The sequence below is a fragment of the Dreissena polymorpha genome, chromosome 3, assembly GCF_020536995.1.
Source record: "Dreissena polymorpha isolate Duluth1 chromosome 3, UMN_Dpol_1.0, whole genome shotgun sequence".
NCBI classification, from domain to species: Eukaryota; Metazoa; Mollusca; class Bivalvia; order Myida; family Dreissenidae; genus Dreissena; species Dreissena polymorpha.
Genome location: NC_068357.1, coordinates 105,774,021 through 105,791,337, shown reverse-complemented (window position 1 = coordinate 105,791,337; position 17,317 = coordinate 105,774,021). Strand labels below are relative to the sequence as shown.

Sequence of the window (17,317 nt, the reverse complement as noted above, 5' to 3'; positions counted from 1 at the left end):
ATCCAGGGATATAGGCATTATGGAACTGACTTACAAGTCATGTAGCCCTTGATGACTCTTTTCTGTGCGCTTCTTGGCGAGCCCCGCTTCTTGAAATAAGAAATGCTTAATTTATTACTATTGTAGTCACAATATCACAAAATCAGTTATTCAATAAAATATTTCTTCTCTGGATTTGAGTATTTTTGTATGTTTAAAAGTATCTAGAGGGTCAACATGAATCCCTCGGAGGCTCATGAGGTGGTGAAAGAAGGCTATCTGTGGAAAAGAGGTACTATTGCATGAAATATTGTTATAGAAATGTGTAAGAAAGGATCCTGGTGGCTAAGAAAAAGTTGTCACCACTTAATTTTAACACGTTGAAGTTTTGCCTTTTTTTTCTCAATCATATTGGATATACATCAATCTATTTAAACATAATTGTCACTATTATAAAAGTATAGCTGTATTCATAGGATTTAGACTTATCAACACCAGTTCTTAATTATAGGAATTGTATACATTTTATAATGCATAAATTTTAAGAATGATGTTTTGTAAGGTATCAAAATGTTAGACAGTATAAAAATAACAATTTGCTTGCAGATTGCTAAATCCACCTTCCAATTGATTTCTTTATTTAAGCTTGCTCTGTGAAAAGGGAGTTTAATGCATACTGTGTGTTAGGGCTGTAACGAATACACTAGGTGACGAATACGATACGTATCACGAATACGAATATTTATTCGCGAATATGAATTTCAATGAACAAAAGTAATACTGACAACTTGACATGACATTATATAGTATGATACTATGAGTATTTGTCCATTTGATTTATTGAGTATGATTGCATACTGAAAATATGAAATATTACACTTTGAAATAACAAAACACTGACTAGAACTGCGTTAACTTTGAACACAGCTTTGAAAACATGACTAGTCTTTTTTTGGGAAACCAAAGTAGCGCCAGACAAACGACATGTATTTGGCAGACGTCAACGATATCAATAGCATTCCCTTTGCTAGGCTCAATGTTTGTTGATAAGTTGCACAATCACTGCTTATCCTTTGTGTGTATGTTTAAGCATCAAATCACTCGTATTTACCTAAATAAACATTAAACAACCATCGAAAGATTTTTCAATTCAATGTCCTAAATATTCAACCGGTGCCCGCCATTTTTGTTGATAATCTCACTGTGTAACAAAGTGGGTGGGGTAAACATGATGAAAAACGCCGGAATAAGGAGAAGAACATTTAAATATAGGGGTTTATCGTATGAACCTTCATTTGTAAGGTAAGATAAGATGATTAAACTTTCAAACTCAAAACCACGTTGTTTGTATTCGTCAAATATTCTGGAGGTGGCGAATAACGAATACGATTCGTCCACAGCCGTATTCCAGTAATTTGAATATTCGAATGTATCGTTACAGCCCTACTGTGTGTAAAGTGTCGTCCCAGATGACTGATGAGCCTGTACATGCTAATCAGGGACAACACTTTCCGCTTTTATGATATTTTTTTGTTTACAATCATCCCTTCTAAGCAAAAATCTAGTTTAAGCGAAAAGTGTCATCCCTGATTAGCCTGTGCAGACTGCACAGGCTAATTTGGGTTGACGCTTTACGCTCATGCATTAAACCCTCTTTCACAGAGCATGACTCGTTTGTTTATAATACAACAGCACTCTCAATGCATTATTTATTATAAAATGCATCATTACAAAGGATAGACAGTAAAATAATAGTCCAAAATAAATCCAGACAAAATGTGTGCCCTGGTTTTTATGCCTCCGGATCGAATCAATGATCGGGTATATATTGTTTTTGGCCTATCTGTCAAGTGTGTGTGTGTGTCCACATGTCCCAAAACATTACCTTGGCCATAACTTTTTCAATATTGAAGATAGCTTCTTGATATTTGGCATGCATGTGTATCTCATGGAGCTGCACATTTTGAGTGGTGAAAGGTCAAGGTCAAATATATGTCTTCAAAGTGGCGCAGTAGGGGGCGTTGTGTTTTACAAACACTGCTCTTGTTAACCTTATGTTACAACTACTGTTAAACCGAGCTTCCTCTACAAAAAATCCCTGACTGAAAAACCCATATACCATTTTAAAATCTTATTTTTTGAAAATATAATAAGGTATTAATCTTTCATTCTTTGATTATGTCCTTTTCAGGTTTCAATTTTAATGCCAGTATTACTTGAACTTGTCAACAATATTTAGAGTTTCAAATGTGTGCAAGTACGTCTTGAGAGTAGAAATAATGATTTGGGATGAAATTTCAGTAGAAATACAAATTTTGTGTCAACGTTTAAATGGTTTCACAGAAGATTTGAATCTGCAATTTCTTTGGCAGGTGAACACATAAAAAACTGGAGGAAGCGATACTTCATCCTTAGGAGAGACGGCTCATTCCTCGGATTCCGTGCCAAACCTGACCATGGGCCCTCGGACCCATTGAACGACTTCACTGTGCGAGGTCAGTATCTTACGTATGCTGCCATGGAGTATACTTTTTGTCAAAACAGCAAGGTTGTGTGCATCCGAACTTGTGGGTCCTGCAACTTTGTTTTTCATTGTTCAATTTTTAACTAACTTATCACACAGTCTCACCATTGTTATTGGACATATCATGTGTTACACCTGTCTCCTTACCTAATAATAAATGAGTATGACTATGTACACAAAATGAAGATAGCATGTCACATATAACAATTTTTATTCTACCTAAAACATCTATGTTATGCTTAAAGGTTAAAGACAAAGTTTTTCCTGACTATATTTCTTCATTTATCATGCAATTTACAAATAATTCACCACATAATTCTCTGTGCATCTTACTCACTCTAAGGTCAATGTCCATTTAGAGGCTTCATCATCCATCATGACATTTTAAAATGTTCGCAATATGCAGATGACTTGTTGCTTGTTCGAGCTTTCTTCTAGTGCAAACCTGAATGTCACACTTAAAGATCAAATGACCAATTTTAGCATATAACAGTTTGTCTGAACTGTAACTTCATAATTGATTGTTCAATGTAAAAAATAATTAAATACAAATTTTGACCATTTGGAGTAGGCGTGTCACGCACAAGTTCTGTGACCCTTGTGCAAAGGTCAAGGTCACACTAAATGTCGAACGTCAAACATTAGTATTGAACAGCTTGGCTAATAATTAAAGGCATTATTGACAAAAGGCTCAACATGTTCCTGACAGGCATCTAGTTTTAGACTGAGCTTGAATACCAAATCAAATGTTTAGGAACATTTACATGTTGTACATCCAAAATCTTGTATCTTATATGAAAAATAGATGAATTAAAGCTTCAGCAAATATGCCAGGTTAAAAAAAATCCACAAGACTGCATGACCCTGAAATTATATTAATACACAGTATTTAAACATCTTTGTTGCTATGATTAAGATATTTAAAGACTTGTGTAATACTGATGAAATGATGCAAGTATTTCTGTTCAAAATATTACCTTGCTGATTTGTTGATGAAAACATTTATCCTGTTGTGATACAATTTAAAAGATAAATGCATACATATTAAAAATGATAAATTCTTACAGTGTTTTTTTTAACCATTTTAGGAATGGGGGGGTCCTTTTGGATTGGGAAAATGTGTGGAGTTTTGACTAAAATTGGGAAATTAGTGTTGTTGATTGTTTGCTACTAAATACATCAAATTTGAGAAAAAAAATGTATTTAGTATTTTCTTCTATACCTAATGATAAAATTAATATGACATTTCTGCGGTGAAATAACAGCAGTGCAAATAAACAAATTGTTATTTTCACCGGTGAAAATTACAAATTTTCGGAACTTTTTTTCTATTTTTCAATTATCATATCAAGATTTACAGCAAGATTTATATATATTTTTTATGATCAAGAGTGAATTAAAACGATATTCCATAGAATCCAACAAATTTTCTTTTTGTTTTAAGCTTTTTTCACAGTTAATTTACATTGTAAAAGAGTTTAACCGGAGAATTTCCCTTGTATAATAATGTCATTTTGTGTATTGAAATGTATTTTGGCGAGCCACAGGAGAAAGGGTAACTTCAGCGAAATAGAAACAGCTGTTAATTATTTTCTTGAAAAAAGGCATAAAAGAAACAGAAAATGTGTTCATGTCAGTGTAAGATCATTTGTTATATCACTCGTGATCATAGAAAAATAATATTTGACTCATGGCTGCGCCACTTGTGAAAATATATTTTCTATGATCACTCGTGAAAAAACAGTCTTACACAAACATGAACAAATATCCTCTTTATATTAACTAAGGTTGAAAATGTATAGCTGGATGTGAGATGAACAAAATGTTCATATAAAATCAATCGTGAAATAACAATCTTACACTGACATGAACAAATGTCCTCTATAAATTTACTAAGGTTGAACTTATATAGCTGTATGGAAGATGAACAAAATGTTGATATACATTTTTATTTTTTTTGAAACTTTCAATTGGGAATTTTTAGGTCCCATTTGGGAAAAATATATACTTTTTCCCATTGGGAATGGGGCTGAATACCGGACCTGATTTTGAACGAAAAACCCCCACTGACTTATGTTGTTTTTTGGTTTATTTTAAGAATGCCAATTAATGAAACAAGAAAAGCCAAGGTCAAACACGTTTGTCATCCGCGGTCTTCAATGGACAACGATCGTGGAGCGCATGTTCTGTGTGGAGTCTGCTGCGGAGCGTGAAGAATGGATCCAGGCGATACGCTCCGTGTCTGAGAACCTAAAGGTGGTGGAGGAGGATGGCACAGGGGCAACTGGCAGCCTAGAAAAGTCAAAGAAGAAAGTGGTAATTACAAAATAAGCTGCTTTTTTTATTAGATCACCTATCACCTGAGCACAACGTGCTCATGGTGAGCTTTTGTGATCGCCTTTTGTCCGTCGTCCGTTGTCAACATTTTGCCTTGTGAACACTCTAGAGGCCACATTTATTGTCTGATCTTCATGAAACTTGGTCAGAACATTTGTCCTATTGATACCTCAACTGAGTTCGAAACTGGGTCATGCTGGGTCAAAAACTAGGTCACTAGGTAAAAATAAACACAATCTTGTGAACACTGTAGAAGTCACATTTGATGCCCAATTTTCATGTAACTTTGTCAAAATGTTTGTCTTAATGATAGTATTGATACATGTATGTTGGTTGAGTTCAAAAATGGTTCTGGTCCGTTGAAAAACATGGCCGCCAGGGGGCGGGGCAGTATTCCTTATATGGCTATAGAGAAACCTTGTGAACACTCTAGAAGTCACAATTTTTGCCAAATCATCATGATACTTAGTCAAAACAATGGTTTCTTTGATTTCTCGGACGAGTTCGAAAATGGTCCAGATCGGTGTAAAAACATGGCTGCCAGGGGGCGGGGCAGTTTTCCTTATATGGCTATAGTAAAACCTTGTTAACACTCTAGAGGCCACATTTATTGTCCATCTTCATGAAATTTGGTCAGAAAATTGGTCTGTATGATATCTTTGATGAGTTCGAAAATGGTTATGTTTGCTTGAAAAACATGGCTGCCAAGGGGAGGGGCATTTTTCCTAATATGGCTATAGTAAAACCTTGTGAACACTCTAGAGGCCACATTTATTGTTCAATCTTCATGAAATTTAATCAGAAGATTGGTCTCAATGATGTCTTGGATGAGTTCGAAAATGGTCAAGTTTGCTTGAAAAACATGGCTTCCAAGGGGCGTGGCATTTTTCCTTATATGGCTATATATGGCTATAGTAAAATCTTATTAACACTCTAGAGGCCACATTTATTGTCCGATCTTCATGAAACTTGGTCAGAAGATTCATCCCAATAATATCTTGGACAAGTTAAAAAATGATGCCAGTTCGTTGAAAAACATGGCCGCCAGGGGACAGGGCATTTTTCCTTATATGGCTATAGTAAAACCTTGTTAACACTCTAGAGGCCACATTTATTTTCTAATCTTAATGAAACTTGGTCAGAAGATTTGTCCTAATGATATCTTGGATGAGTTTGAAAATGGTTTCAGTTACGTAAAAAACATGGCCACCAGGGGGCGGGGCATTTTTCCTAATATGGCTATATATCATGCTTTTGTAAAACCTTGTTAACACTCTTGAGGCCACATTTATTGTCCGATCATCATGAAACTTGGTCAGATGATTTGTCCCAATGATATCTTGGATGAGTTCGAAAATGGTTCCGGTTGGTGGAAAAACATGGCCACCAAGGGGGCGTGGCATTTTTCCTTATATAGCTATAGTTAAACCTTGTTAACACTCTAGAAGCTGTATTTATTGTACGATCATCATGAAACTTTGTCAGAAGATTTGTTCCAATTATATTTTGGACAAGTTCGAAAATAGTTCCAGATGCTTGAAAAACATGGCCACCAGTGAGCGGGGCATTTTTCCTTATATGGACTTATCAATCTTCATGAAACTTTGTCAGTATATTTGTTTAAATGATATCTTGGATGTGTATGAAAATGGTTCTGGTCTGTTGAAAAACGTGGCTGCCAGGGTGTTCACTAGTCATGAAAGTTGGTAAGAACATTTTGTTCTGATGACATCTTGGGTTGCACAGAACAGGTCAGTTCCTTTGAATCTCAGGTGAACACTTTGGGCCTTTCAGGCCCTCTTGTCATTTTAGTTGGATGGAATCTGTGTTGAGCCAAGTTCAAAGTTACTGTGGAGCATTTTATTAACTGTTGACAGAATCTTTAGAACAACAGTTACTGAAAGCTTTGTCTTGACGAACAAGTTCAGTTGTTTTTTGTTGTTTTTCACTTTAAAAATTCATAAAAATGAACCAGTATCAGCGTCCATTCTCTTATGTAATGGAGCATAATTGACTTGTTTTGTCTTGATTAACTTATCCACATTCTGAAAAAAGTCTTGGCAGATAAGCCTTTGCAGTCTTCACAGAGTGTCCTGATACACAATTCTACTTTTATTGAAATTCTTTTAAAGGATGTCAACAAAAATCAAGTGTAGGCGGAAAGCATTGTCCCTAATCTGGGATTACACTTGATGCACATGCATTTAGCACAGTTTTCCCAGAAGACAACTCAAATTTGTAAAAGTTCATAATATTTTCTTTCCATTCCAGAGTCTAGATGACTTCCAATTTCTCAAGATGCTCGGAAAAGGCACTTTTGGGAAGGTTATTTTGTGTAAAGAAAAGGCTACAAATCACTTGTATGCAATCAAGATCCTCAAAAAGGCTGTGATAATTCAAAAGGTAATTTTTACCTTGCACCTGGGGTATGTTGTTTATGATTGCAATTCATTATAATGACCATTATGCTTTCTGATCATTATTCATGTAATAATAAATTTACAGAGGTGATATAAGTGCTTAACCATATTGCTAATTACCGGTATTTTAGTTATATGGCTGTTCTTTGTAGATCATGAATTGCAAGAGACTATAAGTAGTTGGTTTGTAGTTGATACAAAAACAGCTTTTGTCAGTCAGTTGGTATACATGTATATATAATTATATTAGGATTTGAGAGTAATTCAAATTAGGATTTGAGAGTAATTTCATGTATTTCTGGTAGTATAATAGATTTTGTGATATTTCAAATTCCATACTTACACTTCATCAAGAATCAATGTGCATCTGTAAAAGCTGTTTAAAAGAAAACATAAATTATCTTATTACTTACTACCTGAGCACTGATGAATTTAAATTGTGTTATTGGAAGTAATCCAATTATATTCCTTATTACTAAGATCAAAACTGAATCATCAATTATGAAAAATTCCTGTTTGGCCTAGTAAGCACAATTTCTTAATTTTTAGCGAGGCTGTTTTCGGAGAAAACCCGAGCTATTTTATAGCCAGCTCGTCCGCCGTAGGCGTCGTGCTAAAACCTTAACATTGGCTCTAAAATCAAAGTACTTCCACCTACAACTTTGAAACTTCATATGTAGATGCACATTGATGAGTTCTACACGCCACACCCATTTTTGGGTCACTAGGTCAAAGGTCAAGGTCGCTGTGACCTCTTATATCAAACTTTAACATAGATAGGCTCTAAAATCAAAGTGCTTCCACCTACAACTTTGAAACTTCATATGTAGATGCACCTTGATGAGATCTACACGCCACACTCATTTTTGGGTCACTAGGTCAAAGGTCAAGGTCACTGTGACCTCTAATATAATACTTGAACAAAAACCATAACATTGCCTCTAAAATCAAAGGGCTTCCACCTACAACTTTGAAACTTCATATGTAGATGCACCTTGATGAGTTCTACACGCTACACCCATTTATGGTCACTAGGTCAAAGGTCAAGGTCACTGTGACCTTTAAAAAATAAAATTCTAACAAGCTTTCGCAGCTGAGCGTTATGTTGTGCTCTTGTTAGCTCTACTGGCCAAAGGCGTAGTGTCGGTAGTGCGTGCGTGCATTAGACTTTTTCTTGTTTACGCGATAAAGTCCACAGTTTTCATCCGATTCTTTTTAAACTTGTTCAGTGTCTTTATTTTAATGAGGACTTGAACCCTATTGAAAATGGGTTACATCAGAGTAAAAAGTCCAGAATTATCTCCCCTTGAATTTGAGAAAATTGTGAAATAAGGCTTGTTTACGCAATTAAGTCCACAGTTTTCATCCAATTATTTTCTAACTTGCACAGTGTCTTTATCTGAATGATGAGTCAAACCCTATTGAAAATGAGCAATATCGGAGTTATAAGTCCAGAATTATATCCCCTTGAATTTGAGAAAAAATGAAGATTCAGCTTTTGTGTGTGATAATGTCCATAATTTTCATCCAATTCTTGGCAAACTTGCGCAGTGTCTTTGTATCAATGAGGACTCAAAGCCTTTTTATGTCCCCCTTCGAAGAAGAGGGGGTATTTTGTTTTGCACATGTCGGTCCGTCCATCCACCAGATGGTTTGTCCGTCCGTCCACCAGATGGTTTCCGAATGATAACTCAAGAACGCTTAGGCCGAGGATCATGAAACTTCATAGGTACATTGATCATGACTGGCAGATGACCCCTATTGATTTTCATGTCACTAGGTCAAAGGTCAAGGTCACAGTGACTCGAAATAGTAAAATGGTTTCCGGATAATAACTCAAGAATGCTTAAGCCTAGGATCATGAAACTTCATAGGTACATTGATAATGACTGGCAGATGACCCCTATTAATTTTCAGGTCACTAGGTCAAAGGACAAGGGCACAGTGACTCGAAACAGTAAAATGGTTTTTGGATGATAACTCAAGAACGCTTACGCCTAGGATCATGAAACTTCATAGGTACATTGATCAAGACTGGCAGATGACCCCATTTAATTTTCAGGTCACTAGGTCAAAGGTCAAGGTAACAGTGACTCGAAACAGTAAAATGGTATCCTGATGATAACTCAAGAATAATTAGGCCTAGGATCATGAAACTTCATAGGTAAATTGATCATGACTGGCACTAGGTCACTAGGTCAAAGATCAAGGTCACAGTGACAAAAACGTATTTACACAATGGCTGCCATTACAACTGACAGCCCATATTTCATTCATTATATGTGTGTGACCAAAAACTTTAACCTTGGTTAAAGTTCCTTGGTTAAAGTTTGATAACTTTTGAAATATCGAAGATAGCAACTTCATTTTTGGCATGCATGTGTATCTCACTGAGCTGCACATTTTGAGTGGTAAATAGTCAAGGTCAAGGTCAACCTTTCAGGTCAAAGGTCAAGTACCATTGTATTTTTCTTTCCTAAAACTTAAACCCATTTATGCCTAGTGGACTCTTACATCCAGCTAAATTGGATCAATTTATCATGACTGGCAGATGACCCCTATTGATTTTCAGATCACTAGTTCAAAGGTCAAGATCACAGTGACAAAAAACGTATTCACACAATGGCTTGCACTACAACTGACAGCCCATATGGGGGGCATGCAGGTTTTACAAACAGCCCTTGTTTAAAAAGAGCAATATCGAAGCAACAAGTCCAGAATGACTTCCCCTTGAATACGAGAAAATTTTGAAATCCGGCTTTTTTACGCAATTAATTCCACAGTTTTCATCCAATTATTTCCAAATTTGCAAAGTATCTTTATATCAATGAGGACTTGAACCCTATTGAATATGAGCAGTATTGGAGAAATAAGTACACAATAATCTCCCCTTGAATTGGAGAAAATTATCCTTGTTTGCACGATTAAGTACACAGTTTCCATCTTATTCTTTCCAAACTTGCACAGTGTTTATAGCAGTAGAGCGATTCAGGCGCTCATGGTCCTCTTGTTATTATATGCGAGTTAGAATTAGTTAGCCTTTTTGATAATAAAAACTGAGAAAGCTCCATTACTGAAGTCACTTTGGGAAAACAGACCTTAATGACCCTGCATAAAGTTTTGTCCTAGATTAGTCTGTGCAGTCTGCACAAGCTAATCAGAAACAAGAATTTCTGCCTTAAATCCATTTATCCTAGAACCGGTCTCAATTTATGATATTTTACATCTTGTTGTTATTTTAGGATGAGGTTGCCCACACATTAACAGAAAACAGAGTATTACAGACAACCAAACATCCTTTCTTAACGGTAAGAATCTTGCTGCATGTAAAATCCTGTAAAAAACACACTCCAGCTTTTTAATTTTTACTGAAAGATTTCTATGCACCCGACAGGGTAATAGCATATAACAATCGAATTGTCCCTCCGTCTGTCTGTCAGCCTATCCGTTAGGTATTTTGTTTCCTGGAGTTTTTTTCAACAATGCTTTTAGATGTTGAGCTGATTTTCGGTTTGTGAATTTACTAACATGACTTACATATGAAGTGCAAGTTTTGTTCCAGTCCTTTGTTTTTATACCCCCACAAACGAAGTTTAGGGGGGTATATAGGAGTGAACTTGTCGGTCGGTCTGTCTGTCTGTCTGTCGGTCCGTATTTGGTGTCCGCTCTCTAATTCAAGTAGTTTTCATCCGATCTTCACCAAACTTGGTCAGAAGTTGTATCTACATGATGTCTAGGCCAAGTTGGAACATGGGCCTTGCCGGGTCAAAAACTAGGTCACGGGGTCACTGAGTGCATTTTAAACATTCAGCATGTTGTCCGATATCTAATTAAAGTAGTTTTCATCCGATCTTCACCAAACTTGGTCAGAAGTTGTATCTAGATGATCTTAAGGCCAAGTTCGAACATGGGCCTTGCCGGGTCAATAACTAGGTCACGTGGTCACTTAGTGCGTTTTTCAACATTCAGCATGGTGTCCTCTCTCTAATTCAAGTAGTTTTCATCCGATCTTCACCAAACTTGGTCAGAAGTTGTATCTACATGATGTCTAGGCCAAGTTAGAACATGGGCCTTGCCGGGTCGAAAACTTGTCACGGGGTCACTTAGTGCATTTTAAACATTCAGCATGTTGTCCACTCTCTAATTATGCCCCTCTTCGAAGAAGAGGGGGTATATTGCTTTGCTCATGTCGGTCGGTCGGTCTGTCGGTCGTTCTGTCGGTCCGTCCACCAGGTGGTTGTCAGACGATAACTCAAGAACGCTTGGGCCTAGGATCATGAAACTTCATAGGTACATTGATCATGACTTGCAGATGACCCCTATTGATTTTGAGGTCACTAGGTCAAAGGTCAAGGTCATGGTGACCAGAAATAGTAAAATGTTTTTTTAATGATAACTCAAGAACGCATACGCCTAGGATCATGAAACTTCATGGGTAGATTGATCATGACTTGCAGATGACCCCTATAGATTTTGAGGTCACTAGGTCAAAGGTCAAGGTCACGGTGACCCGAAATAGTAAAATGGTTTCCGGATGATAACTCAAGAACGCATACGCCTAGGATCATGAAACTTCATGGGTAGATTGATCATGACTTGAAGATGACCCCTATTGATTTTGAGGTCACTAGGTCAAAGGTCAAGGTCACGGTGACCCGAAATAGTAAAATGGTTTTCGGATGATAACTCAAGAACGCATACACCTAGGATCATGAAACTTCATTGGTAGATTGATCATGACTTGCAGATGACCCCTATTGATTTTCACACAATGGCTGCCACTACAACGGACAGCCCATATGGGGGGCATGCATGTTTTACAAACAGCCCTTGTTCAAGTAGTTTTCATCCGATCTTCACCAAACTTGGTCAGAAGTTTTATCTAGATGATCTGAAGGCCAAGTTCGAACATGGGCCATGCCAGATCAAAAACTAGGTCACGGGGTCAATTAGTACATTTTACACATTGAGCATGGTGTCTGCTCTCTATTTCAAGTAGTTTAAATCCGATCTTCACCACACTTGGTCAGAAGTTGTAACTAGATGATGTGTAGGTCAAGTTCGAACATGGGCCGTGCCGGGTAAGAAACTAGGTCACGGGGTCACATAGTGTGTTTTAAACCTCACCATGTTGTCCGCTCTCTAATTTAAGTAGTTTTTATCCAATCTTCACCAAAATTGGTCAGAAGTTGTATCTTGATAATGTCTTGGGCAAGTTTGAATATGGGTCATGCCGGGTCAAAAACAAGGTCACGGGGTCACTTAGTGCATTTTTAAACATCATAATGTTGTCCGCTCTCTAATTCAAGTAGTTTTCATCCAATCTTCACCAAACTTGGTCGCAAGTTTTATCTAAATGATCTCTAGGACAAGTTTGAACATGGGCCATTCTGGGCCTAAAACTAGGTCATGGGGTCACTTAGTGCGTTTTTTAACATTCAGCATGGTGTCCGCTCTCTAATTCAAGTAGTTTTCATCCAATCTTCACCAAACTTGGTCGCAAGTTTTATCTAAATGATCTCTAGGACAAGTTTGAACATGGGCCATTCTGGGCCTAAAACTAGGTCATGGGGTCACTTAGTGCGTTTTTTAACATTCAGCATGGTGTCCGCTCTCTAATTCAAGTAGTTTACATCCGATCTTCACCAAACTTGGTCAGAAGTTTTATGTAGATGATCTTAAGGCCAAGTTAGAACATGGGCCTTTCTGGGTCAAAAACTAGGTCAAGTGGTCACTTAGTGCGTTTTAGAAATAGAGCATGGTGTCCGCTGTTTTTTGTGAAGAAGACATGCAAAATATTATGTGTTAATGGTATGTGGGGGTATTCATCACGTCTGTGACAAAGCTCTAGTTTGGCTAAGTTATGGGCCTTTGACTCATTTTCTCTATGATAACAGTTTTCTTGAGTTTTTTTTTACAAAATTCCTTCAAATATTTAGCTGATTTTTTATATGTGAGTATACCTACATTAATTACATAATTATGAAGTGAGAGTTTCGTTCCAGTCCATTGATTTTTGGCGAAGTTATGGGCCTTTGACTTAACAATTTTATCCAAATTAGCTTCTGTGTGGCTTCAAAGAGCAGAAGGGGGGCATTATGTTTCACAAACACAGGTCTTGTTTGTGTGTGGTCTTGTGTTGTTAGGTGGGGGGGGGAATCTGAAGTACCCTGAGGAAACCCCATCTGTCTGGTATGGTGACCACCAACCGAATTCACATGCTGCTGGGAATAGGGCTGGAACCCAGAATGCATAGGTTACAAACACTTGTACCAACCACTGCGCTAACTGGACAGCCCTGGAGATTTGTTTACTGGTTTACCTTTGCTTATATTTCCCACTAAATAGATTGTGGAGCAAACATTTCCATTTAGTTTCATTTTTGAAATTATTTAGCAAATATTTTGTTTACCCTTTTCAAAAGAAAGAATAACAACATGATGTGCTTAATGTTTTTCGTGTTATATGAAATTTTAGTTTACACTTAGTTACACATGTGTGGTAGGACATTATTTAGTGCAACAATTATTATAGAATAAAAACATAATAATAATACTACATGTATACTATAAACTAGGGCTTAGTCTTCCATTTTCCAAATAAGCTAAAAAAAGCAAATCGAAATTATGAGATATGCATTTGGCCACAACTCTTTCTTTGTTAAACCCCATAAAAGAGCTGAAATTAGAGAATATGTATGTGAAAATGTTTATGTTAATAAGCTAAAGAAATTTTAGAATGGGGAAGCTCTGAATCACCAAAACTAATGATAATAATTATAACATTAATTTTTAGGCTCCCATAATTGAAACTATTTAAGGTTACATGTGTAATTGACCTTACATTCAGAGTGTCATCCCTGATTATCCTCAGCAAACTGCGCAGCCTAATCTGGGGCATGTGAATTAAGCCTGGTTTTCCCAGAACGAGGCACATATGTCCAAAATACTTATTAAAGTATGTTCTTAAAACTGGATATTGATATTGATGGCTGAGGAAATGTTGATTGCTAGAACAATAATAGTAACTTGGATGGAGTTAGAATTGGGAGTTTAATAGCCTTGCCATATAATTTTATTATATGTACATATAAACAGATTGAAATCAGTTAATGATATTCTGAATTGCAATGTTGGGTGTAAAAGAAGAGATACATTAATTTGTCATTGTCATTTCTGCTTACATAGAACAGAGTGATTTCCATTCATTTCATTTCCTTGTTTAGAGTATAAGCACTTCTCCTATTTTAAGGGTTTTAAAATAACTCCCATCAATTCACATACATGTAAGTGACATATCATTGTTGATTTCATGTATGATAGCACTTATTTAGGCTGTTTAGTTTATACAGATTATTATGTTTTCACTTTAGATTTTTACCTTTAAGTTATTACTATTTTTTGACCATTAATCTTTGCATAAATTAACTTTAAACTCTTGTTTCTTTATTTCAGCAACTAAAGTATTCTTTCCAAACACCAGATCGGCTGTGCTTCGTGATGGAGTATGTCAATGGTGGGGAGCTGTTCTTTCATTTGTCTCGAGAGAGGGTGTTTACAGAAGAGAGGACCAAATTTTATGGAGCAGAAATTATATCTGCTTTAGGGTATCTACATGAAAATAACATCGTCTACAGAGACCTGAAGGTTTGTGAACTGTAAGATATGTAATACTTGATCGGTATCAAAATAATGTTGAAATCTTTTCAAAAAGAAAGTTTTATTTTACTGAACAATCTTTTTCTTAAAAAAGGAATTTAGGCTGTGATGATTTTTGGCAGACTTATGGCCCTTTGCTTGTTTGTCATGCCCCCGGATCGAATTATCGGGGGTATATTTTTTTGGGCCGGTCTGTCTGTCATTGTATGTGTTTTATATGTGTCTGTCACAAACTTTAAGCTTGGTTAAACTGTTGCAATAATTTGTGAATCTTTTTATTCGATGGGGTTTTTAAACTAGAATTTAGTATGATTTAACCCTCTCCCGCTCAGAAGCAAAGTGAAAATGGCGATTGACAACCATTGTAAAACCAAAACAGCTTGCCAGTAACTTGCAGGCTGTTCAGGCAATATGCTGCTCATCAGTACCTTAGTGTTAGAAATGAAGCCTTGAAAACTTGAATTCATTAAGAAACTTCTTAAATTTAATATGATTTCCTAAGGGACTACAAACACAGCAAAGTGTGTACCTGAGTCATAAAGGGTTAAGTAAAATATAGTTGTCCTTTGATTTAATGTTTTGGTCTAGGATTTAGTGTGATGTATGTAATCTACTGAAATGTCATGAAATGGCATGTTTTTGTGTTTCAGTTGGAGAACCTCTTGTTGGACAAGGATGGCCACATCAAGATTGCAGACTTTGGTCTGTGCAAGGAGGAGATGTACTATGGGGCCAGCACCAAGACCTTCTGTGGTACACCAGAGTACCTGGCACCTGAGGTAAGCACCCAGCACCAAGACCTTCTGTGGTACACCAGATTACCTGGCACCTGAGGTAAGCACCCAGCACCAAGACCTTCTGTGGTACACCAGAGTACCTAGCACCTGAGGTAAGCACCCAGCACCAAGACCTTCTGTGGTACACCAGAGTACCTGGCACCTGAGGTAAGCAGCAAGACATTCTGTGGTACACCAGAGTACCTGGCACCTGAGGTAAGCACCAAGACATGCTTTGGTACACCAGATTACCTGGCACCTAAGGTACGCACCAAGACATTCTGTGGTACACCAGATTTCCTGGCACCTGAGGTAAGCACCAAGACCTTCTGTGGTACACCAGAGTACCTGGCACCTGAGGTAAGAACCAAGACCTTCTGTGGTACACCAGATTACCTGGCACCTGAGGTAAGCACGAAGACATTCTGTGGTACACCAGAGTACCTGGCGCCCAAGGTAAGAGACAAGACACTCTGTTGTAAATCAGACAACCTGGCACCTGAGGTAAGCACCAAGACATTCTGTGGTACACCAGAGTACCTGGCGTCCAAGGTAAGAGCCAAGACACTCTGTTGTAAAGCAGAAAACTTGGCACCTGAGGTAAGCACATTCTGTGGTACACCAGAGTACCTTGCACCTGAGGTAAGCACCAATCCTTATGTGGTATACCAGACTACCTGGCACCTGTGGTAAGCACCAAGACCTTATGAGGTACACCAGAGTACCTGGTCATAAGGTAAGCACCAAGACCTGCTGTGGTACATCAGAGTACCTTGCACCTGAGGTAAGCCCCAAGACCTAATGAGGTACACCAGAGTACCTGGCACATAAGGTAAGCACCAAGACCTGCTGTGGTACACCAGATTACCTGGCACCTAAGGTACGCACCAAGACATTCTGTGGTACATCAGAGTACCTTGCTCCTGAGGTAAGCACCAATCCTTATGTGGTATACCAGACTACCTGGAACCTGTGGTACACCAGATTACCTGGCACCTAAGGTACGCACCAAGACCTTATATGGTATACCAGACTACCTGGCACCTGTGGTACACCAGATTACCTGGCACCTAAGGTACGCACAAAGACCTTATGTGGTACACCAGAGTACCTTGCACCTGAGGTAGAGCTGGACTGTGTTCGCTTCATTTAACACCCTTGTGTGACACACTCAGTTGGTTTGTCTGTGGGTTTGTCTGCATAAAATAATATGAGCCACATTTTGGGAATTTTGGGCGTAATGAATGTGAGTAAAATGTAAGTCGCAGGCTGTTCCTAATGATACTGTATGCTGCTCATCAGTATCTTATGGTTATATATTAATCCTTTAAAACTTGAATATATTAAGAAAGGTTTGAATTATATTTGATTTCTCAGGGACAACAAAAGCTTCTAAATATGTGTCTTAGCTGTTAAGGCATGTGGTTAAAGTGTCATCTCAGATAAGCATGTGCAGTCTGAACAGGTTTATCAGGGATGACACTTTATGCTATTTTTTCTGTGTTAGGAAGTCTCTTCATAGTGAACATTGAGTTCCAGCAGAAAGTGTTGTCCCTGTTCAGGGTTTTTTTGGCCCGATTTTATAGCCCAAATTCGGCTATATTCCCAATCGCAAAAAGTATA

At 37.5% G+C, this 17,317-nt stretch overlaps 1 protein-coding gene across 2 annotated transcripts in view; it reads left to right on the top strand.

Annotated features, from left to right (window-relative positions):
* Positions 1-17,317, top strand: part of LOC127870841 (RAC serine/threonine-protein kinase-like) — a 46,229-nt gene that overhangs the window by 528 nt on the left and 28,384 nt on the right. For both annotated transcript variants that reach the window (XM_052413375.1, XM_052413376.1), the window contains exons 2-8: positions 201-271; positions 2,352-2,474; positions 4,602-4,819; positions 7,112-7,243; positions 10,503-10,568; positions 14,715-14,906; positions 15,569-15,697. In XM_052413375.1, the coding sequence (XP_052269335.1) occupies positions 217-271; positions 2,352-2,474; positions 4,602-4,819; positions 7,112-7,243; positions 10,503-10,568; positions 14,715-14,906; positions 15,569-15,697 (915 nt within the window). In that variant the 5' untranslated portion in view covers positions 201-216. The remainder of the gene's footprint in view (positions 1-200; positions 272-2,351; positions 2,475-4,601; positions 4,820-7,111; positions 7,244-10,502; positions 10,569-14,714; positions 14,907-15,568; positions 15,698-17,317) is intronic.